At 40.9% G+C, this 25,503-nt stretch overlaps 2 protein-coding genes across 3 annotated transcripts in view; one reads left to right on the top strand and one right to left on the bottom strand.

Annotated features, from left to right (window-relative positions):
* Window positions 1-309: 309 nt before the first annotated feature.
* Window positions 310-22,197, bottom strand: tbc1d30 (TBC1 domain family, member 30). Of its 2 annotated transcripts, XM_084345546.1 has the most exons (14): window positions 21,464-22,197; window positions 17,698-17,862; window positions 10,221-10,282; window positions 10,025-10,090; window positions 9,247-9,372; window positions 7,912-8,097; window positions 7,754-7,823; window positions 7,520-7,618; window positions 7,122-7,290; window positions 6,852-6,957; window positions 6,650-6,756; window positions 6,191-6,330; window positions 4,820-5,041; window positions 310-2,546 (listed from the first exon to the last, which is right to left on the bottom strand). In XM_084345546.1, the coding sequence occupies exons 1-14, from the start codon at window positions 21,972-21,974 to the stop codon at window positions 1,363-1,365; spliced, it is 3,213 nt and encodes a 1,070-aa protein (XP_084201672.1). In that variant the 5' UTR covers window positions 21,975-22,197; the 3' UTR covers window positions 310-1,362. The 2 variants fall into 2 exon arrangements, with proteins under 2 accessions (XP_084201672.1, XP_084201673.1); XM_084345547.1 differs by lacking the exons at window positions 17,698-17,862; window positions 21,464-22,197 and adding an exon at window positions 13,803-14,325.
* Window positions 22,198-22,210: 13 nt separating this feature from the next.
* Window positions 22,211-25,503, top strand: part of gnsa (glucosamine (N-acetyl)-6-sulfatase a) — a gene marked incomplete at its 5' end in the record, with an annotated part of 9,371 nt that continues 6,078 nt past the window's right edge. Inside the window, one exon of the mRNA XM_084346329.1 lies at window positions 22,211-22,361. Within this exon, the coding sequence (XP_084202455.1) occupies window positions 22,211-22,361 (151 nt within the window). The remainder of the gene's footprint in view (window positions 22,362-25,503) is intronic.

The following is a 25,503-nucleotide window of genomic DNA, read 5'->3' on the forward strand; positions in this document are numbered from 1 at the left end:
GGGATGAATAAAGGTACATTTTATAATTTTGACTTTTTAACTCATAATTTTGAATGTCTTTCTCATAATAATTATTTTCTATGTCAAAATTTCGACTTTCTTATCACAATTATGTTAGTTCATATTAGATTTCATCTTTATTTTCTTTTGTGCTTCCATAGATTCTTTACAATGCTATTGTTTAAGTGTTCAAAACAGCTTTCACCATCTGTCGAAGTCGGCTTGTAGATGGCTTTAGAATAATTGATGCCCAAGGTTGATTTCTGTATATAATGATCAGTGCAAAAGTCTCAAATATAAAAACAAGGAAACATTATACAGCAGCTGCTTTATTTATTCATTTCCAATGAGAGGATGTTGTTGTTTATCCAGGACATGATGTGACTGACCAGTGAGAGGGAGCAGCTTTGTGGTAAGTTTCCAAGTAAAAATGCTTTTCGGTGTGGTTGGACATATACTGAATACACACTAGAAATCCACATTGAGATGTCCTTTTAAGTGCTGTGCTGGTTTATTTCATGTGAACACAGCTACCAATGTGATTTACTTAAGTAACATTCCTTACTAATTATTGATGCCCCAAAGGGAAAAAACAAAACTTGGCCCATTCACGCATACTTACTTCATTATTTACCAAGACAATACATTCATTGTGTTCAACAGTCAAGTTACAGACAGAGAGTGCACATACAGAATGATTTCACCATCAGACAGAACAAAAAACAAAAAGTTAAGTGCTTCAGGACGTCACACATTTGAAGATTGGGGAGTTTTTTAGGGGGCACACACACACACACACTTAGTTTTTATGATTCTTCATTTACAGCAGTTCTTAGGTTTCTTTTGTTTCTTGGTGTTGTTTTTTTTAAATACTTGGCGTAGAAACAGCTGGGTGGCTGTTGTGTAATCTCATAGGAAACAGAGGAGTTCATCATATGGTCCATACGCGTCTGGAGAATCCTTTTCTCATTGAAGAGACACATATGTCCAGCACAAATCCAATGTAGAGTCCTAAAAACACAGCTCACGTGATGTTTTATGTTTTATTTTTTTATCATGTATCCATCCTGCATAGGCCACTGTAAAGGGCTTGACGCTGTAATAGTCCTGTGTTAGCTTTAGCTGAGCTCGATGAAAAACTGGACACAACATGAGAAAATGTCCTTCAAACTAGTTCTTAAAGGTTTGTCTGTAATAGCTTGTGAATTTTTCTCATCATCACATTTCAACATCAATAATCTGAACTTTACATTTCTAGAACTTTCAATCTACTTCAAATAAGATATGGGTTGTTTTGTCGGTATGCAGGAGGCAACACGGTGTGGTTATGATGTGTTTCTAGCATCAGTTTCTGGAGTGTTTTCATCGCCTCCCGGTGGTGCCAACGCCGCTACTACGGTTGAGGTTGCGGCTGAGCTGAGGGAAGTGAACCATGGGTGTTCTGGATGTCGGACCGTAGAGGCCCAGATTTCTTGCCGCTGCCGATTTCCTGGGCTGCTTCACGCTAGGGAACGGGGAATAGACTTGCTGTTTGGCAGTGGACGGGAACGCCGGGGTTGATGGCGAGGAGGACATGTGAGAGCTGGACAACGAGGAGAGAGAGGAGAGTGAGGGAGTGGACGGGGAGGGAGTTTTGTAAAAGGTGGAGGACGAGGGGAGAGAGGAGAGGCCGTTAGCTGAAAGGGATGAAGGAAGGCAGGATGTGGAGAGAGGGGTCGGGGTGGAGGGTGGGGAAGGAGAGGACGAGGAGGACGGACCAAGAGAAGCCGATGTAGGGACCGGAGAGATGGAAGGGGAGGAAGAAGGGATGTTAAAGGCGTGGTGAGGTGGAGGTAAAGCGATGGAGGGATAGTGTCTTTCTGATCCTGAGGAATCAGACTCTCTGTGTCTGTTTGACGAAGGCGGAGGGGGGAGTAGAGGGACTTGGGGGACAGGTTTAGACTCTGGTTGTGTATCTGGGTTTGCGTTGTCGGTGGCGGTCAGATCTGATTCGTCCTCTAGATCCAGAGAGTCCAGCTGCACCACAACCTCTGCAACCTCTGCTTCTTTTGTCTCATCTGCGACCTCTGGAGCCTCTTCAGAGCCAGAGGGATCAGCAGATGAAGACACAGAGTCACTCCTCTCTTTCAGCTCCTCATCATCATTTTCCTCAATCTTCTCTTCATCCTCCAATTTTTCAGATCCTTCCTCTTCCTCCTCTTCCTCATCTTCCCTCTCCTCTGAATCTCCAAAGCCCAGCTGTGCTCTGGCCCGTGCTATGTTCCTCCGATGTACCCGGACGTGAGCACGCCAGGGCGACCCCGTGCCTCCTCCGGAGCTCCCCGGAGATCCAGTGCTGTTGGAGGGCAGCGAGCCACAGCGCTGCCTGGTTGGGGAGCCGTGACCCTGGGACAGAGAAGCGGGTCCGGACCCTGGTATTGTGGATGTGCTTGTGGACGAGAGTCTGGAGCTTCCTCCTCTCGGTTTCCGACCCAGAAGGAGGTGGTTGATTACTGTGCTGGAAGGGTTGAGCTGGGAGGCCAGGACACGGGTGGCGGGACACTTGTCTGGAGGGAAGGTGACAGAAAAAACACATTTAAACAGGCTAACAATAACTCAAAATCTTACCAAGTACATTTATCTAATTTCTTGTCAAGATATCTCATTACACTTAATATAAGATAATCACCTAGAAAATAACATTTCAGTGAGATATAGGGAGCTGTTTTGAGACCATTTCAACTTGCTCCATTGGCAGATTTTCTTTACTTGTTAAAAGCAAATAAAACCTTGTATTCTTTGTTTTTACTTGATTAGAAGTTGCATTATTTACTTAAATGAGCCTAGAATGAGAGACATTTGAGATAGTTATTTCACATGCGTAGGTTGTTTTTAAGCGATTCCTATGGTAAAATAGATTTGCATCGAACTGAGGTTACTGTGACGCAATGAATTGTGTTTTTTACCCATGTTGTACCTTGAAAAAAGCTCATTTATCCTGAAAAAGAAATGTTTTTGTTAGCTAACTAAACTAACGACCTATCAATACATCTTTTATTACATTTAATTTCTAAAGCCAAATATGTTTATTACTTTATGTTTATTATTTCTTTTAAATTAATCTATGAATGTTAAACATATTGACAAATATCTATAAGTTACCAAAATAATGTCATTTTATTGGACATTAAAAAACATATTTGATTTAAAGTGTTGTGAAACTAAATCATCAAATTAGAGGCGCCGAAACAAGGAAATAATTATTTCACTAAACGAACAACCCATGAAAAATTACCCTAATTACTTTACTATAAAACTGAGATTGCTTTTCCTCTGATTTGATCCTGATTTCTGGTAAATAACGGTTTGATCATGTAAATTTGATCATTACAAACTCCGTCAGCTGTTCAGAGCAGCTGTTGCCAAAAGGTTTAAACCTCCATCGGACACTAGAGGGCGTCCAAAGTTTTAGTTTTTTCCTCGAGGGGATTTATCCAAAGTACAGTATTCTGGACAACGGGTCAACTGCATATTAACTGAACTCCTGTTATATAATATGTGCAGTAACATACAGTATTTGGCCTTTTCCCAATGTCAGTAAATCATGTTAATGTAAACATGTCTTTAAAAAAGCTGATTACTGAGCTTTACAGTGTGTTTATATTAGTGATGATTAGAGTGCAGTGTGAGTGTGTTTAAGTGTGTGTGTGCACAGATGAATCTGAAAGAGAAAAAACATCAGCTCGCACCGTAATGCTGTTATACAAGCCCCTCACATCATATGTTAGAGGGGAGGAGCGACAGAGGTTAGTAAAAAGAGTTCGCCCAGACCAGAAAAAACCTCCAGCATTCACCCGAAGAACCATGAATCATTCCCCAAATCATGTTTAATTGGAGACATCTGTCAGTGCTGCAGATATCCGCAGGGTTTGTTAAATGAGACATGAACTGATGCTCTACAGAGTTACTGGTGCATTAAAGGAGCATTACAAGTGAAAAACTGTGATTATATTGCAATTTTATGGCATTTTAACTGATGATTAAGCTATGGAAAAAACAGATTTACTGAAGGCATCTGAAGACTTGTCTCATGTGCAGTAGTGACAGTTGTCTCCAAATAAGTATATATAAAATACAGCTGTTGTATTGACTTCAATTGTGCGTATACCACCTGCAACCAGAACAGAACCATCACCAGTCGTCCCAGCTTCAGTAATACCTTTATACCAAACACGTCGATCATAGTCTATAATGCTCCCTGAATTATTCAGTTATTAAAAATCAAACATGACTGAATCATTAGAGACCCTCAGATCAGCCCCAGAACACCCAGATGATCCTTTGGTTCAACACCAGTACCGTCAGTGTGGTGGTCGGTACTGTCGCTGTAATTGTTGAGACCCTCCTGAGGAACCTTCGAAGTTGTGGCCACTTCGGGTCCAGGTCCTGTGAGTCACACATCATCATCAAACATCTGACTTTCTGCTGTGTGCATGTGTTTATGTCTTTCCACCCAGGTAGAGCCTCATCAGTGCTTTCTTTGTTTTTGAAGCTGATGTTGGCCTGCTGGAGAAGCTAACACTGATGTTAGCCTGTTAGATAAGCTAACACTAATCTTAGCCTGTTGGAGAAGCTAACACTGTAAGGCTGCATCCTTGGCCCGCCCTTAAGATGCCCCAGTATTGGCAACAACTGTCCTAAAACAACAGTTTTCTAATAAAACTGAAGCTAGTTATCCACTGATATTAATGTGAAAACAGTGAACAGGAAAGCAGGAAGAGTTTAACTAAACAGTGGAAATTGACCATCATCAATAAATAGTGATTCTGACTGTTAATACCTGTGCGTATGTAAAGTTGCATAGCCTGTTGCTGCTGCCGCCGTTTGATGCGAGCGTATTGCTTTTTCAGGGCGTAGATGTCGGTGCTCATCCTCTCCATCATCATGCTGTTGATTGCTGCTTGATGCTCCGCCCTGGCACCCCCTCCTCCACCTCCTGCCCCTCCAGCTCCCACCGCTCCTGGGCTCAGCTCAGCGATGTTCCCCTGCTCCCCTCGCTGGTCTGGAGATCGAAAGAAGAAGAAACACTGATGTTATTTATCCAAACATCCAACTCTCTTTTTTTTTTTGCTTTTCCATTAAAGTGATTTTAGCTTTCAGACACTCAGATTGACAGAAGTAATCGAGAGATTCAAAGATTAGAGACGAGGGCTTTGGTTCCAGCAAAATACACAAATCTACTGTGCCTTTTTTAGGTCTTTCTAAGCTTCTTTTCTGACGTATTTGCTCACCCAGTTTTACTTTTATCCCCTTTAATCAAGACCAGCTGACCGCTCAAGATACACAAAACTAAGTGCTACATTTAAAAAAGCCTCTTGATGGTATCTGAGGAGGATGATGACAGAATTTAGAGAGCTGATGTTGTATTGATTTTATATATTAAAGAACAATTGTTGCTTGAAATACAGCCTGTTTTGCAGACCACTGAAATGCATTTGGTGTAAAGTTACAATTTTCTTTCCAGACTTTGGATCTGGATGAAAACATCCCAGCAAGCTGAATCAGCCCTTCCTGCTTTTTGACAGTGGTGACATGATAAACATTGTGCCTTTGAAGACAAGAAAAAAGAGCATTTTGTTGAGACATGTTTGACATTTACTTTGCAGAAAAAGCTCAGTGTGTTGAACTCTTTTGCAGAAGCTTTTCCTCATTTTGTAGCACACAGTGTAAACTACTCTGCAGAGGCCTGCAGCAGCTGGTGCTGTAGTTTGTTGACTGTAATTAAACTGTTTTCTCAGAATGATTTATTGATGCTGCACTGTCTCTTCAGAATGAGCCACGTTTCCCTTAAAACCAGGTCAACTCGCTGCACTGAGATCTACTTGTGAGGTTAAATGAAGCACTCATTCCTCTGAAGTCATTTCCAAAATCTCTCTGGAGAGTGACGACGACGGCCTCAGATCTTAACCAATTTTTTTTAACTAAATCCCTCCGGCTGTTTGCCTTTTTTTTTTTCATCTTTGGAGGAGCCGCTGAAGGAGCGGGAAGTGCAGATTTGTCTGGAGGAAACAGATCAGAGACGGTTTGTAATTGGAGTCAAATCAAGGCCAAACACGAGGATTTGGGCCATTAGTTTTGGCTGCCGTCTCTGTACACTCTCCACTGGCTGCCAGTAAAAATCCTGTGTCGTAACTTATGCGGCTGCACCGACCTTTGAGATGTTTTTGGTATCTCTGCAGCTCGGGGGCCAGGAGGCCTCCCAGGGGACCCAGGCAACCGAGCGCCGTCACCACAGAGTCCTCATCGTCCATGTCGGCATCGTCGTCGCTCTCCCAGCTGCCAAGACCACCACTAGAATAAGAGAATAACATTATTATCATCACCACTAACGCTGGCACTATAAAGCCCTGTTCAGAGCAAAGATTCATGACGTGACGAGTTAAACCATGCAATGTGGCGCTAAAAACAAAAATTATTAAACATGCAGAACTATAATAACCCTGATATACTACATATAAAACAATCTGTACTTGTATTTGTACAAGAGGCAAGATTTCATTTGTACAAGAAAAAGTCTAGTTTAAAATGTAATATCAGTGTTTCTGAAAACACCAAAACTTTTGCCACTTCACGTCAAAAACTAGTGAAACTAAAGAAAATGTCCACAAACCTTCCATTGGATTTGACTGAGGTAGGGAACGGAGTGATGTTGTAGGTGTATTTCTCTCTCAGCTCGGCCAGCTGAGGGAAAGGAAACACTGCCATGGAATAAACCTCCTGACAGACGCAGAGGACAGAGAGCAAACAGATTAATGGAACACGTTTTATATCCAGAGGTTAACTTGTTGAGAAGGGTTTTGTTTATCTCGTACCTGCATGAGCTCAGTGTGATCGATGAGGCTGTGCTCCAGCATCTCCTGAGTGAGACAGCCCATCGTGCTGTAAAACTCATCTGCTGTCTGACAGTATTCGATCCTCCTGCTCAGAGACAGAATGTAGAGAAGGAAATATGTAACATTTAGATATTCAAAAATCAGAGAGGTTATTAATGGATTCTCTGATTTGACTAGCTTTAAATCGTAAACTCCCACTTTTGGACACACAGGATGAATCCTTATCTCTGTAAGTAAAGCTCCACTCACTCTCCCAGCCTCTCCCAGATGGCGAGGGCGACCCTGAACAGCACCTCCGAGCCCTCGAAGAAAACTGAGTCCCAGATCTTCAGCACGGTGGGCGCCGGCAGGCAGGTGGCGAACATGGTGAGGAACCACTGCATAGTGAACACGTTGGTCAGCGGAGGCTCGTAGCTGCCTGAGAGGAAACAGACACGTGTTACTATAATAAAGCACAAATAACAATTGCAGATTCTTTGGCTCTGCGTAAAAGGTAAAACAAGCAAATGACAGACAGACGGTGTTATTTTCTTTTACTTACGCTCACAATAACACCAGGATCATTTAACAGTTGAAGAGGCATCAGGATTTTGTTTGAATATTTATACCAGGTATGATTTTTGTAAAACAAACACTCAGGTTTGTACCTCCAGCTTCTCTGTTGGCAGCTTTCTGAAGGTGGTGGAGATGCTGCGACAGTCTGGGCAGCTTCAGACGCAGCAGGTCTCTGAACACCGCCATGTCCACTAACAGAAGGAGACAATACAGTTTATCTCTGGGCTGAAGTTACAACAGCATGGACCATCTTTTTCTTTAATCATTTTTCAGGACCGTCTTCAGCTTCACAATAAATCGGCTTGTGTGTGTGTCACTGTGTTTACCTGACAACGCTCGCAGGTTGTTGGCAAAATAACTCTCAGGCAGCACTTTGTCAATCAGATAGATCATCACCTGAAAACAGAGGAACAGAAAAAGAAAGTGAAGTAGAAAAGCACAGAGCAGCATTTTCATAAAGCATAAATATAAATCTGCATATTACCTTCAGTGCGTCGCTCTCATTGCCTTCAGTAACTTCCAGTATGAGTGCAGCCAGTACGTTGAATCCCTGGCAGTAGCCCACAGCTTTGTTCCAGCGGGCGTAGGCCAGCAGCACCCTCTTCAGCACCACCCTGTCCTGCTCCCCCTCCTGACCGCAGTAAGAACTGCAGCCGGTCCTGTGCAGGTCCTGGGCATTAGGAGGATGCACAGTGGATTATCTTTTAATAAGTCAGCACATTAACTGGATAAATTAATGATGAACTTGTGCATTTAGGACAGAGAGGAGAACAAACAGAGAGGCTGATGATCAGACTTTGTCCTGTTGACGGAAACAATCATGACTCGGGTGAATATGAGTCACCGTGAGGCAGTCGTTTCTTTCTCTGACGCACAGTCATGAGCAAACATCCTCTGCCGGACACTGCTCCTCACAGTCATGCTCTTATATACTCAGTGTGATTAATGGTGGCTGTTAAATCTGAGTAGTCTTTTTGTATTGTGTCCATCTTACCGTGCTTCTTCTTGGAGACAAACAAGAAGTCTGACAAACAATCTTAACTCAAGGTCCATTTCATGCCTATTCTTGTGCCTCCATACAAATCTTACTGTCTTCATTAGTGAGCGGAGATTGCTCAGTTACCGAGGCATCATATTATAAAGACCGATAAAGACTGTGAAATGTGGAAAAAAGTTCAAATACAAAAAGTAAGTGGACCAAGATCAAGAGCAAAACAAAGAAACTCTGCTGCTCTCATGTCATTTTTTTAATTTGCCAGACACAGTATGTTATTCCGGCTAATTCAACAGTGTTTGCTGATTTGTGATGTTAATTATACTGTTAATTACATGTTAGAAAAGTGTAGTGCAGCATTTTTGTCTGTGAAAGGCTGTAAACTGCTTCTAATGCTTACGTTTGACCAGATTCAAGACCATTAATGACTTTTAATGAATAGATTAGTGTCGATCGGTCCAGTTGCTGGTCCAGAGGTCTTTATACGCTGAATACAACTCAGGATGAAAACGCTGGATGTTATGTTTGTATGAAATTAAAAACTACATACATTACATCAACAACTGTAAAAATATCATTCTTAACAGGCTACAGCACTAACAATGTGACCTCGGTGACCCTGAACAGTCTCTATGTTACGCCTCGAATGGCTCCCATGCCCTCTGTTTCTCTGCGCTGTGTAAAAATGCTGAGGCTTCACCGCCGGGCTCTGTGCTGCTAACTCAGCACACACACATATAAAAACAGGCATGCTCACAAACCCCCTGCATACACAGACTGTACAAACACATTCATCTCAATGTCATAAGAACTCAATGTGATTACCTTGACGATCTGAATGCCGAGGGAGTCATCGTCCGGGTTGCTGCGCTCGTTAAAGGCGAAGCGAAGCGTCTTGTCCCAGTCGATGGAGATACTGTGGAGGTACTGGTCCGCTAACGTTAGCCAAACCTGCAGAGAGACAACAATCCCCACTGAGTAACACGAACAAATATTTAAACTTTCCTATTTCACCTCATCAGGCTGTTCGCCCTGATTCAATTTGTTTCGTAAGTGCAGGAGAGAGATTTCATTGTTCATCTCCTCTGACAAGATGAAAGTAATCGCTTCCCTTTCCCGGCTCTCTTCTCCCAGGAGATGAAGTTGTGATGTGAGATAAATAGAGCATTATAGACAAAGTGCCTGTGCATGTTATTGCTCCTTCTGCTCTGTGCTGTCTCTCTTAATACTGCAAAACTCTGCTTTCAGGTTGACAATAATAAAGATAAACAGGATTTTCTTGTAATAGCACAACTGGGTCACAACTTCCTTTTACTAAATACCCTCTGGGTTCAAAACAGACAAACACAAAGGAGAAATTCATCAGGTCCTATTTGCTGAAATGTCTTTTTATATGGAAGATATTTGTGTCCCAGACAGAAGTAACACCTGAGGGTGATGACTCAGAGTTTATACAGATTTTACTGAACATGCAGCAATTATAAGGCTTCAGTTAGGCTACAAAATAAACAACTACAGCATTAGAACAGGAAATTACTACATTGGATCAAATACAGCTGACTCAACAATGCCGTATTTTAAAATACTTATTTAAGTTACACACCCTCTTCCTCCATTCCTTTGGGATCCCAGTTGGGAGTCTTGCCACTGCCTTCAGGGCGTCGTACCACTGGAGGGAAGAAAACACACACCGATTTATTTACTCTTTGAATTAACTACAGTCTGTCAGCATTATCACATTCACCCACACTCAAACACATCCACATATAACTGTTGTAGCATGTTTTCAGAGTGTTTACCTGCTGGAATCCATTCTTCCCCAGCGATGGTTCAATAGTAAACTTCAGCCTTGTGTCAACTCCTACAAATAAACAGAGACATCTGGTCAGACTCATCTAGAAACACATCTAAACGACTATCATTGTTCCAAAACTACTTAGAGGAAATATTAAGGAGATACCAGAATTGAACATTATAACCTTCATGAAAGGAGGACTGATCGCAGCATTGTTGTATTGGACCTGTTGAACTGGCAACTGTGTGTAAACTGACACTAGTTACCAAGTTAGGCCAGTAAGTAAATCTTATTTCTATAAGTCTTTCAAATTGCCAGTCTGTAAAGGTTATTTACTGTATTTGAATATGTGGCTCTGACTCATAGATACATTTTTAGTCAGACAACACCACAACCACACAAGCTGTCCAACACTCAACAAACACACTGATACAAATCTATACTACGCACAAAGAACTAGAAAATAAGCCACTAAAAACACCAATATTGCACAATAAAAGCTACAAAATACATGTCATGTATAATAAAACACAATACTCAGTGTGCAATGTGTACAAATGCTATCTGTGTCGTTTAAAAAATATACAATATACGAAAAAAAACATGTTCCAAGTCATAAGGGAAATAGAAGTCACTTAAAACATTTTAAATCGAGTCCAAACACAAATAATTATTGCATAATCAAAGTCAGAAAAGAAAGAAGGAACCACCGGAAGTTATGTGTCTTTGACCCGCACACTAAGCTCATAAAATACATGTACACGTCGATCTTTTTCACTCAATATTATGATTAAAATCAAGTGATTTAAACGATCATTTCCATGTTAAATTAATAGTTTTTTGAATGGAGTTTGGTGCGGAGACGCGTCACGGAAGAGTCGCTGTCCGTTTCCGCGTGGTGCTGAATCCGCGGTTCAATCTCCGCTTCACCGGAAACCGTCTCAAATCTCTTTACACGCGCACACACACGCATCTTTAGAGGATATTTAGCACAGTGGACTAAACCTCCTCCTCCCCGGGGATCAAACGGAAATGAAAGTTTGATCTGAAGTTAAGAGGGAAGGTCCTGACATGTTCCGGCTCCGGGCCAACAGCTCCGCCAGCGGCCATTACTCCCCCTCCGCCCTCCCTTCCTCCCTCCAGCTGAGTCTCTGGGGGATTTCTCTGCCTCTCAATCAGCAGCCGATCGCTCTACAACACATTTTCACGACAATAAAAGTCCATAAAATAAAACAAAATACGAGTTTAACCTGCTTGCTCCGCCTCTGTCGTGCTGTCCTGCGCCATGATGAGCGTTTCCTCTGAGCTCTGGGAGAGGATTAACATGAAAACCCTCCTACTTCCCTGTCACAGATTACACCGACACCGCCGACACGAAGCGACGTGAGGGAGGACCGGAGGCGACACGCTCACGTTGATAGCTGATAATTTAATCTCCTCACTGTTTTAATTGAAATTAACCCAGTTAGAGGATGTAGAGAGGAGGGAGGAGGCAGGGAAGGAAGGAAGGAAGGAATTAAGGGGTAAATAGTAGAAGTAGTTATGTGGAAATACTTTGATACATACTTAAAAGTATGCTTTATATATAAAGAAAGTGAAGTAAAGTGAAGCTATCTTTATTTACTTAGGTTTAATCTTAATGTATAATAACATAACATGATTTATTTCAATAATCTAAATCTAAACTACAATTATCAAATATAGTAAAGTACAATGTACAATGTTTGCCCTGAATTATAGTGTATAAGGGAATGAAATACTCAAGTAAAGTACAAGAACACAGAAAGTGTACTTCAGTACAGTACTTGGGTAAATGTAGCCAACTTAGTTGCTTTCCATAAGAAAGAAAGAAAGAAAGAAACATAGACAAAAACAAACAAATGCAGAAACAAAAACAAAGAAACAAAAAATATGAAGAAACAAACAAGCAAACAAAGAACGGAGGAGAGAAAAGGGAATTGGGGAGTAAGAAACTAGGTGAGGAAGGAAACTAGAAGGAAGGAAGGGAGCGAGGACAGAAGTAGGAAGTCAGGGACTCTTTACTCTGATTACTCTTTAGATTCGAGCTTTGTCGTGATGTCATGAAGTCGTTTAAGTGCCGACATTCAGATTCTGTGCAAATATCTCGGCATTAGCAGATAAACATGAGCAGTGTCGACACGTCTCTATGTAGCCACACAAGATTCATGTCTTTAGTTCATTCATTCAAAAAGCTTTCGCAACAGTTTAATCAATAAAACGTTTGTTTCGTATTCATTTCCAGACATTTGACTGTAAAGCAGCCAAACATGGGACCAAAGCAAGAAAAGCTGAGGGATCCAGACACCTCCCAGCAGATCTACATAAAGACATCTGGAGTGAGGACTGAAAACTGATCTGTTCTCAGTTATTTGCTCAGTGTGACACATCATTAGATTTATGAAAGCAGCCCTGTACGCTCCCATGATTCGATTCTGACCTCAGTGGAGCTCAGAGCTGTTGTTCACTCAGGTTCAACACCTGCTCTGTTGAAAATGAGCTCATCTGACACCTGGAGGGTCTTTAGGGAAAACTGGATCGCCGCTTTGTCACCAATAAGATTCATACAAGAAAATATTTATAAGACAGCAAAAGAAAAGCAATTTACCACCTGACAGTTACAACAGCTGACTGGAGCAATCGGTGAATCAGTTTAAGTCATTTTTTAAAGATAAAAAAGTCAAAATTCTCTGATCCCAGCTTCTTAAATGTGAATATTTCAGATTACTTTCTTCCTCTGTGACAGTAAACTGAAAATCTTTGCATTGTGGACAAAACCAAGATGTTTTAGGACGACATCTTGGCCTTTTTTTGAGAAACAATGATCAACATTTCAATATTTCTTCTGATATCTTATTCACCAAACTAATCAATCAATGGAGAAAATAGTCTAAAGATTATTCAACAATAGAGCCCGACTGATACTGGATTTTAGGGAGCGATCCATATCGATATGTCAGCTGATATTTTTATAGACACAGAATATATTAACACACATTTTTTGGCATGATCCATCAAATGTGACCAGCCCGACCTACAATCCCACTGCATCATTACTTGACGAGTTGGGAATGAGACTCAAAAATCAACTGTTCTTACAAATAGGACCTGTAGGACCATCTTTAGTCTGCATTATGTTCATTATAAAGAATATTTCCATATCAGCACAACACATACACCGATACCGATATATCTGTGGCAGGTGTGCCAATATCGGGTGATAATATCGGCCAGCGTATACATCACATCACAGCACACATCTACATTTTTTTTTTTTAAATAATCATCCTTATTTAAACAATCTAAATTGCTGAAATATAACAATAGTTGTCATTTTTTGTGCATAAAGTTGCAGCATAAAATGAAATTCACTATAAATAACATAAGCAGTAAATAAAGCAGAAAATGAGAGTATAGAGGAAAATATTAAATAAAAACAGCTGTCTGCAGACACAGTATGAGCACAGTAAACCTCCACGCTGACCAGAATAATCTGCTTTGTTTCCAGATGTTTTAGATTAAATGACGATCAATCCCTGTAAGTGTCGGACCGGGACGTGTGTGTCACCTGGCTCTAAGGTGCAGAGCAGCCGCGGTGCGCTCCTGGAGATCCCGTTGCGTTTCTTCAGGACGTTGCTGATGATGTTCCCGACCCCTCCCGAGCCCTGCTGCCGCTGCTTCACGCCCGCCCTCGGCCTCCTGCCGGCGGCGGAGAGCCGCTCCTGCCTCATCCCGAATGAGAACCGGTCGATCAGCTCATCGTCTGGGCCCGCTGCGCTTAATCCTCCTCTAGGTCGTCCTCGGAGATGTCGGGTTCATCCCGATGACACAGACACGCAGATGTTCATCTAAACGCTTCCCCTTAAAAATGAATCGATTACCGTGTTTCAAAAATCTCTTCCGGTGATCGCTTCTGCTTCCGATTTACGCCTGAAGAAACAACAGATCCCTCAGTGGTACCGAGTCATCCAGGGAGCCTCGTTCAAGCGACACAAACGTCTACATTAAATATGGAAAATGTCAAAAATAGCCGCCCGGTTGAGGAGGAAGCAGCGGTTTGTTCCTGTCTGTTGTGCTGCTGCTGCTGCTGCTGCTGCTGCACACCTCCTCATCCTCCTCCGGTCCGGCGTCACAAGGATGGAGGGATGCGGTAGGATGGAGGGACACGTGGGGAGGAGGGGATAGGAGGAGGATGAGGTAATGGTGGAGGAGGAGGAGAGGAGGGGAGGACATAACGTGAAAAGAGAGAGCTGGGGAGGATTTTTTGTTTCCTTAACCCACCAAAAAAAATCACTCATACCCTGAATGGAAAAAAGGGATTTGAACATCTGTCAGAAAAGGTACTGGTAATCTACTGACAGTCTGTTTAATGGTGAACAAACTTGTGGAAAATGGTTTCACCTGCAGCGAATGAAAGATTATATTTCTTAAGTATCTACTGCAAAATGTGTTGGGACAGCAAGAGCCACCCCCTGCTGACCAATGTTCAAAATAACAGTATAAAGGAGCTGTTTTTATGCCCGGATGGCAGATTAAACATGACGAAGTGGCCTCTGGGGGGGCTAACCAGAGGAGAAACATGACGAAGGCCCCGAGTCCGCCACTGATGCAGAGGACACTTCATCTGCTGTTGTCACTGGTGTGAAGGATCCAGGTAAAATAAATGATCAGTCATTAATCGACCTGATTAAGTCTGCACCAATCACAGAGGAGCAGAAGTATGTTTCGACCAAAGTGAAGAAGGATGTGCAAAGAAGAAGAACTGAACTCTCTTGGTGGGGATTGACGCAGTGCCCTCGTGACTGACAGAAAAGCGGACGTGGCAGATTTTACAGCCCCTTTCCTTCAAAACTTCCTGCAAGAAACAGGGTTTATTTCCTCCGGGGCGTCTGAAATGTGTTTAAATATTCTTCCTCCTCTCCATTTCTCTGTCCGTCTCTCACTCACTGAGGAGGACGAGGCGCAACAGTACAGCACACTACACAATGTTCAGTGCCAGAAACATGTTACGACTGAAAAAGTGTGAGGGTGTTTCATAAATCAGGAGAAATACGGGATAATTGTGACCCGGGAGGAAACTGGACTCCCCTAAATCTGCATGGTCACCTACTTCAAACAGCCTGCTAGAAAAATGGAGGGCAATTAAAGAAATGACATTTGCCGTATGAATCAATGATGCACGACAGCATGAGTCAGTCCTACAGGTGCGGTAAGTGCTTCCTGGATGGAAAATACATCCAGTGTTAATGACCTTCTGAATTCATATCTGCAAACAGTCGGAGTGACGATTAGAAAACGGCTTTGATGATCATTTTCCAGAACCATCACGACTTGTGATTATGTCTCTGAGTGCTTTTAATTAGATGACTGCTCTCATTTGTTCCACATAATGTAACAAAGTGAACTCACTCCATCTCAGGTGACTGTAACATGTATGTGTTGATGTACAGTAGCTGCAATTCCTTTGATGGATACCAATCAATAATACTATAGACATAATGAGTTTACTTTCACATTATTAATAAAAACTAATACAAGAAACTGAACATTTTAAATGATAAAAACTGAACTTTAACGAGCAAACCCCCTCTGCAAACTAACTGAAACAAACTGAACAGAAAACATTCAACACTAATACCAAATAAAAACTAATGATTAACAAAACTTTAATAACTTTGATCTGGGTTAATGTTAACTGCACACGAAGCTCTCACATATTCTGAATAACTGTACACCAAAATATCAAACTTCAACATTTATGCTTTGATTAAAGTAGTTTAACATCAAATATCAAGTAAGTCGGGTATTGTCAATTTCTTTTAGAGGAACAAATAGACATTTATCATGATGTTTAAATGCTGACGTCACTCAATATAAGAAAGCAATAAAATATTGATGCTGGCAGCTGCTTGGATAATCATAATCAGTGACTGGAGTTTAGTGTTTAGCGCGCTGTGCGTCACCTTCCAGCTGGATAACATGCAAAGAAAGCAGCCATGTTGGTCCACAGTGTTGCTTTAATGCTCCCTGCTGCTGAGTACCTGACAGTACTACTACTGTGTGAAATACTGGCACTAAAAACCTCATCCACTCTTGAACACCCTACCTCTCTGTAAGCCATCGTGCTGCATGTTGGCAGAAACAAAAACAGTCAAACACAGAAAAGAACCACACAGACCTGAAAAACTTTAAATTAGGAGTCACAAAACAATCAACCACAAAAACTGAACCTTTACCTTCATTATGAGATTAAAAGGCTGATTGTGTGAGGAAGCTAATGTCAAGAAGATGTCAACCTTTGTACTGTAAGTGACTGCTGACAATTTACTGCAAATGTTTTAGTAAATTAAATAATTCTCAAATAAGGTCTATTAGCTTGTTAAAATCCTGGAAATGACATCTACTCCTTCTCCCTCATTGTGTCATTTCATATCAAGTTTAATTACTTCGCAGGAGACGTCTTCTTCTTCACTGTTGAGTCCATTCTCGAGTTTCCACATCACACTTGTGTCTGCTGAATATTGGACCAGGCTTGGCTTCCAAACTATTTGTGATTAGGGCCGACTCTTGAATAGGGGTAGACCGATTATCGTGTGCTCTGAAGCAACGTCCTCTCACACAATGTCTGATTGGTAACACGTCACAATTAACAGCCTATAAACACTAAATAATCTGAATCTGCAAAGTAACTAGTAACTATATTTATCAAATAAATGCAGTGGAGAGGAAGTACAAAGTAGCAGAAAATGGAAATACTCAAGTAAAGTACCTCAAAAGTGTACTTAAGAACAGTACTTGAGTAAATTGTACTTTATTCCATCACTGGTTGTTCAAAATGTAGATTTTCTTTCATTTTCAAGTATTCATTTTTACTGCAAATAAATATCGGTCTCCTTGATTTCTAATAATTGGTATTGGCCCTATCGGTTGACCCAGTCTCTTAAAACCAGAGGAATGAATGTGAAAACAGACTCTGCACATACATCATTCAACACATTCAACTGTCGGAACAAGAAGAAATAAAAAATTCCTGGAGGTGGACTAACAAAGATACTGATTAGATAAGTATAGTCAGGTGTTTAATATTTAATTTCATGTATAGAACAAGGTTTGATTAATAATTTCTTCTGGAAAAATCACAGTTGTAAGCAATGTTTCTGAACACCTCTTACATAACAGATCAGTCAGTCGAAGTAAATGACGTTACAGGACGGGCTGGAGTAGCAGCAGGGAGATTGGGATATGGAAATTAACATGTGACTCCTCCGTACTCACGTGCTGTGGGTCTATGTCACAGTTCATTATGTAAATTGGAGAGCTATTTTCATACTACATGTGATATGACTACTGGGACGCAGTACAACATGTGTACAAACCTGTTAACTTACAGCACCTTACAAATGATTTCACCCCTCATGAAACATATCTTTAAGATGTAAAGTAAAGGAATTGTGTATTCTTACGCCGTTTCTGTGAGACAGCCTGAAGACAGGCTGTGATGATGTCGTAGTTCTTCTGCAGTTTGTGGCAAAGTCGGTCCCGTCTCCTCAGCTGGCGGATCAGCTTGGCCGACTGCAGGCCCGTGCGATATTTGACCTCCTGGATGATTGACTGCAGCTCCTCCGGGGCTGAAAAAGCAAACACGCAGAAACATTTAAGTTTAGTTTTTTGGAGCAAAGACATGTTTGGACGACCGTCAAAATCTAATGTAAATGGCTGGATGTCAAAGACAAGTTGGAAATCCCAGAAGCTGTTTTCCCACTCAAAGATTCCTCATGAACATGGTTAAAAAATGGATGTCAGACTTTCTCACAAGCACATAAATTCACCACTCGCTTTTGGGTTTATTGGATTATTTTATTCCAGTAAATATAAATAAAACAAATGCAACTAAATACACGTCAGGTAAATTTGAACGCCAACATTTTTTCTGTGACAAGAAAAAGTTCAAAACAATGTTTGTAATCCCCAAATTAGCAAGTTAAGTGTTATGAATTTAACTTCTTCATGGTATCTATCTGAAATAACCCTACATCTTCCTTCTTTCACATTTATTTCACACTCATGGCACAGAGATGCAGGTCGTTTTAAAATATAAAGGTGCTAGTTTGAAACAACATGTGACGTCTGCAGTCCACTGTTGGATCAGAATATCACAGTCATCTGTCTGTTTCCACGCTGCAGGCAAAGAAGAAATGAAAACCAGAACACCACACACACACACACACACACACACACACACACAAACCTCCCGTCTAATGTGAAATCTGACTTTCAGCTGAAGGTGACACAGATCTGAGGCATAAACAGACCTGAGGGACTGAGACAAATTATGGTGATATTTTGAGTAACTAACGACTTTTTTCGTTGTCAATTATGTTCTCCACTAACTGATTAGTTGTTTGGTCTATAAAATGTCTATAAATGGTGCAAAATGTGGATCAGTGTTTCCCAAAGCTCAAGATGACGTCCTCAAATGTTTTGTTTTGCCCTCAACACAAATACATTCAGAGGAGGAAAGAAACCAGAAAATAAGAGTTAAGAAGTTGAAATCAGAGAAGTTTGACTTATCAAAATAGATGGTGATTAATTTAATAGTTGACAACTAATCGATTAGTCGCTGCAGCTCTAATTTTGACTTCTGATCCTTGTGGGACAACTTAACTACAGAAGCAATGACTCAAGCAGAACAGCATAAAAATGGGACCAATAATAACACAAAATTGTCTCAGTTAATCAAAATCAAATACTGTATATCTATCCTTTGACCCATTACACTTGCTCTCAAGTGAAAACACCAAATATTTGCTCATTACAAGACCAGCTTCCTTATTTTTATATTTTTTTATTTGTATATACCTTCAGATCACTGTCAAATAGGTCAAATTAAGAAAACTGGCCAAGCAATCTCTTTGCATGAGCATGTCATAGTTTTAATTTTTTTTTTTTTAAAGGTCCAGTGTGTATGATTTAGTGGCATCTAGTGGTGAGGTTGCAGATTGCAGCAACTGAACCCTCCTCATCTCACCCTCCCCCTACAGTGGTCGCTGAAAACAGTGACAAGTGGTGCAACATGTTGGACCTGCTCCCTCTGTAGATACAAAAGGCTCATTGTCAGCTAACTAAAACACAATGTTTCTTGGTTTCAGGTGATTATACACTAATGAAAACATCATTACTGCCCCTAACTCCCTCGATATCCTACACTCTGGACCTCTAAAGACCTCTCTCCGCCTCAGAGACACTTAATTGCTTTCAGAACACTAAGAAGCTTCCTTACTTTATTTTTTCACACTGCTGACCAGTCACCACTTTAGAAAAGGCCATTAAACCCTAAGAGTATTCACGTGTTCTAGCTCTTCTTGGAGGCACTATCATAATCATTTCCTCTTCCTGAGTGGCAGCTCTCTGCATTGTTTAACTTGTCGTGGGCAAACAGTGAACTCGCGGGCCGGCCTGTGTTTACTGTCGGATTGCACTTCACCAGAGGAGACAATGGCGGCGTGGCACTCACAGAGACATGCCTTTCAGGGCTCCGCGGCAACACACGCTGAGGAGTATTAAATAAGCTGTCAACACACTTATCAGCCTATCTGAGTGTGTGAAGGTCCGCATACTGGGAGGCGACCCGTCAGTCGTGTGAAACTAATTGTTGCGGCCAGTTTGGCTTCTCCTGATATCTGATTACAGTCAGGTCTTGTTTTGCTACATGTCTTGAAAAACAGATGACGTAGAAACCTACCCGAATGACTCAGATTCATTATGCAGCATTCGAGTCTCATCCAATTAAATTCTCTTATCTCTAAAATGACCTGAATCAAAATCACTGCTGTAAATGTGCATGTAAACACACTGTAATTAAACAGATTGATCAGTTATTACCTCTGCTGCTACTACGAAATTATTCAACACTGATTAATTACCTTTTCTACGGATGCATTAGCCCCTAAACTAATCTTTAAAGCAGACCAGGTATTACCAAGACCTGATAAATGCATGTTAAATACTGTTTCTTTGCCAATTGTGTAATAAAATTCTGTGTTTAATTTTTAATCCCAGCGCTATGATTTACATTTGTTTAGTCACGGCAGGCCAGCAGCGATTTCTGGTGCATAATATTGTCTGATTTACATATAGTGAGATCCATGTAGCAACATTATTCAGCATTTGGTATTCAGTATCAGCCCATATCCTGAGTATCAGTAGAGTCTGTATTGAGAGGTAAAATGTCGGATCAATGCATCAGTTTACATTTGTATACTGATGAACATTTGTCCCAATATCCAATAATCAATAATGCAGGGCTCCAGACTGAGTTTTTTCCACTGGTTGCACTGGTGTGCCTACCTTTCAACTTTAGGTGCATCCAGTTATACATTTCGATTTAATTTCTAAACACATTGTGTAAATGATTGTAAACAGGAACACAGTAAATGTTTGTCTTCATTTAAATTACAGCACGCTGACAACTTGTTTAGTACATGCAGCTCCTCTGGCCACAGGGGGGCCTTGTTTACCCACGCTGAAGCCATTGGCCAGGGTAAACATAGTTAGTTGTGAATGATTTTAGGCATCTGGACACTCTAATGTAGTTTCTGGGCCTATTTCATGCAACAGCAGCATGGCAGCCACGTTTCACCCTCAGCCCTGCTGCAAACACTGAAGCATGACCACAATTAATTTCAACCTAAATGGAAAAAAACTGACCTGGAACTTGACTCATCGGTTTCTACAACAAGTGGATTCCTAAAAATAAGACGTGGACTTCCTTTAATAACCATAATGGTTTCCACAGAAGACGTAACTTCAACATGTACAAAGGATCTTTTGTACCAAGTGCAATCAAATAATGAACTAACAGCAGAAAAACACAGCCCTGTATCAATGCCTGCACATGTGTTATTGCTCTTATGTTCAGGATTTGTAGTTTATCACTTTTTTTTTTTTTTTTTTTTTTACATATTCCTGATGAAAAAAACTTGTATTTATAGATTCATAAACAGATTATATATCATTAAAATGTTCAATAAGATTTAAAACTATGCCTCAAGTAAATTAGACCAATATAAGGCTCTTGGGCATAGTTTACATATCTATATAACATAATATTTTACATTATAATGTGGGTAAACATTTGCCAAATTCATTAAATTAAGAGCTGAACTTTGATAATAGTTTTAAGGACTCTCAGGACCTGGAAACACAAACACCTGTCCACACACCCCTCACCTTTCTGGGCCAGGTAGTTCATCTGGTGCCTCCTGGTGTGTTTCTCCTGGAGCTCCTGGAGGAAGCCGGACCCGGAGTTGCTGCGGCCCAGGAAGGCATCAGACCCGGACGCCTCTGTGGAGCTGTCCCAGCTGTCCACATTCCTCCTGCTGCCTCCACTGTACGTGTCGTACAGCTCCACCAGCAGACAGTCCACTATGGAGCTCCTCGGGACTTTAACTCCATCTCCCTGGGACTCTGAGTCGCTGTCACCGGCCGTGCTGGTCCTCTGGCTGGCGGTGCCGGGCGGAGCTCGGTGCTCGCTGTGAACCTGCAGTCCCGGAGGTGATGATGTGTCACTAGGTGACTCGGCCGCGGGGCTCGTCCACTGCTGGAAGCCGGAGAAATCATCCTGGAGGGAGGCGGCGGCGGAGCTGACAAAAACGCCGCTCTCTTCCTCGGAGTACACACCGCGGTCGCATATGTCCACTTCCAGAAGTTCATTCCCGTTTAATTCCACCTCCGACGCCATTTTTACACTAACAGTAAACTCTGTTGGATTAAATCTGAGCGGCTGTAATTGCTCTCTCTGTCCGTGTTGACATTTTTCCAGATTAATTAGCTGTAAAGTTTTCTTCGAGGAGGACGGAGTTCCTGGAGCGCTCCATTCCTCTCCTCGCAAAAGGTGGACACGTCTGACGGCTTTTAATTTCCTTCCCGAAGTTTCCGTATCCGACCTTCCTGCCCCCCCTCCTCTCTGGATGAACAATGGGCCGGCCCACTCCGCTCAACTTCTCAACGGCTGCCAACTTTCTTCAGGGCGCGCGACAGGTGCAGCACCTGGCGCTGACCAATCACGGAGGAGCCAAATGTATATCGACCAATCAGCTTCCGTGTTTGACGGCTATGCTAGGAGACGGTTTTGTACATTTACATGAGCAACATTTAGCATGAGTTAATGTAAACAACGCAAAATAACACACAAACAACAATAAACTCACACTGACAGGCTCACAGCACTTTTAAAAGTATTTTTAACTCTTTAAACTTTGTTTAGCATACATTATTACATATTTTCTTGTATTTTTGTATCACAACAACACTCCAGTCAGTGTATTGTAGTACAATCCAGGTGTCCAGGTGAAGAATTAGGAAATGTAAAGGTAGAAAATAAAATAGATTTTATTATTTTCAGTAAGATTGTGACATTCAATGTGGCTTAGGAAGTTTTGGGGGAGTTCTTGTTGCCCCTTTTGTTCAGAAATATATCCAGAATGGAAGAGTTAAGAAAGTGAAAGTTGGCATTATAGAAAATAATTTTAAAAAGAATTGTTCAATATCATTTTCTGGCTTGCAAAACCTCAGTATGCAACTATAGCACAAAAAAGTTGGGGTATTCCTTTTATTTGTTATGTTGATGGATGAAGCATGGCTCAAAAGAGAGTTAGTGTTGCTCTTCTGGATTATAATTAGCACATAAAAGAAAAACTACTTGTAAAATCACATTTCCTACAGAATGTATTTGTTCACTGACTTGAACAAAGTCTAACAACACTTGGTCACACTTGATCTTTTAAGCCTGCAGTACCCTTGTTGATCTAATATGAAATTTCCACTTACAGAATCGAACTCATTACATATCTTATCTTTAGATGTTTATAGTCCATAGGGCCTAATATTTAAGAATTAAAAAAGAAAAATCAGATACATCAACAGATTCTATTTTCTTTTTATAAAAACATAGTAAACAAACAAACATTTTTGATAATCATCCTTTAAACTTGTTTCTCATTGACTTGACCAAGTTATGTAGTGAGCGGGACACTCTTTAGTAGACAAACTATCTAATGACGTTATAAAATACCTCAGACTCATCATGTTATGTACTGCAGTTTCCTGTGCCAATAAGCTAGTATTGACCAGTATGTAAGCTTGGCTTATTTATCAGACTTGCTATATCTGAACATTTTATCAGATTCATATTTATTTATATCATTTCTCAGATATTTAAAAGACATAGGCTATTGGAAGAAGTACTCATATTTTACTAAAAAATTACGTAAAAGTAGACAAGTATAAGCATCATAATAGAAATTAAAGTACAAAAAATAAAGTCATTATGGTGAGTAGTCCATTTCAAAATGTTTTATAGCGAATTATGTTATTGGATTATTAATGCAGCAATGTGCACATCACTTTAATGTTGCAGCTGGTAAATATGGGGCTTTAAAATACTGCTAGGTAGCTTGTGAACCATATATAGATATAATATAATTTTATTTTTGCTACCTAGCAGTATTTTAAAGTTAAAGAATTACAGACTTTAAGGCAGCACAATAAAAGTATATAAACAAGTGAATATTAAATTCTAAGGATGTTTTATTTATTCGTATTTCTTTCTTTTACTTACAGAATAATAAACTACAACAATGCATTAAAAAAACATGAAGCAATAGACAGCAATAGCCGTTTAATCCACCTCAATGACAGTTATTTCTTCTCATTAGTCATGCTGGGGGCGTCGCGTCTTCAAATCAGCTGACTCGGGCTTCCGTAGCTGAGCGGCACGTGACCCGGAAACAGGGGAGCGCTGTCTCAAACAGAAACAGGGCCGAGTCTGTTCCTTGTTTTCTCTGCGGAGAGGACTCACTCACAACATTTCACGCTGCTATAAGTCACAGAGCTGAGTGAAGAGGCCGACGGCTCCTGTGGTTTATTATTAAATTAGGAAAATGGGCTCAAATCGGTCGTGTCCGCGCAGTTTATTCAATTGTCTCCTAATCTGCGTCACTTTGTGGAGCTACCTGAGCAGCGGGGTGTCTGCCAAATCATACCGGAGACCAAACATTGTTTTGATCCTCACCGACGACTTGGACATCGCTATTGGTGGTCTGGTGAGTGGGTTTTGATGTTTTTTATGCTTTTATTGCATGTGGTTTGTGATTTAGGAGCTTATTAGAGAGTCGTGACTTCATTTTCTAGACTTTAAACAGCTCTTTTCCAGTCATATCATGGGATGAAGATGAAATCACTTGATATAAACTCGACATTTAGTCCAGTGTGATTAAGCTGACCGCTCACATTCCTCCTGGTTGGACAGACAGCATCATGTAGGCATGTCACAGAGTCAGCAGCCTTATCTCTTGCTCCAATCTGCTCCACACACCCCTCCCTCCTTCTTTTAGCAGGACACATGACACCAAAGTCCATACAAAATTCTGCCAATTTAAGAGGCATAAACAGACTGGTAGGTTGTTGTCCTCTTCATAGCAAAACAATCTGAAGACTGGAGCTGCTTTGAGAGGTATTTTAGTCAGGATTAACAGAGATACATGTTTTCTGGTGTGCAAGTTTTGTTATCTACAGTGTGAACAAAAGCACATTTTCTGTAATTTACGCTCTTTAATTTTTGAATATACCTCTATAAGCTGAAGGATACTGATGATGTGATGCAGAAAATCACCATTCTCACTAATCATGACTCATATCACAATCTGAATATCATTTGAAAAGCATTTTCCGATTATCTGTATCTGTGATTTTTCCCTCAGATTGTCGATAAATTAAACTAATTTAAAAATGTGCTACTTTGGCTCTGATGCATCATCCTCTCACACGATGGTCCTGCCCACGACAATGTCTGATTGCTAACAAGTCATAATTAACAGCCTATAAACACTGAATAATACCTGAATGTATCAGATAATGCAGTGGAGAGGAAGTATGAAGTAGCAGAAAATGGAAATACTCAAGTAAAGGACCCGAAAATTGTACATCAGCGCAGTATTTCATCACTGGATGTTGACACAAAGATTTTCATTTTTACTGCAAATGATTATCAGTCCCAAATATCGTTTTTCAGTCTCCTTGATTTCTAATAATCAGTGTCAGTGTCAGCCCTAAAAAAGCCATATCAGACGACCCCGAGCTGCAATCCTGCTGCACACAACATGAATATGTTTAGAGATATTCTTACCTGTCTAACTGGATATTTTTGAAATGGTGGCACACTGAACTGAAAGCTGTTACTCCATTTAGTCCAGAAACATGTGATCTGGGCT

The sequence above is a fragment of the Pagrus pagrus genome (assembly GCF_965226575.1).
Source record: "Pagrus pagrus genome assembly, chromosome: 23".
Taxonomy (NCBI): Eukaryota; Metazoa; Chordata; class Actinopteri; order Spariformes; family Sparidae; genus Pagrus; species Pagrus pagrus.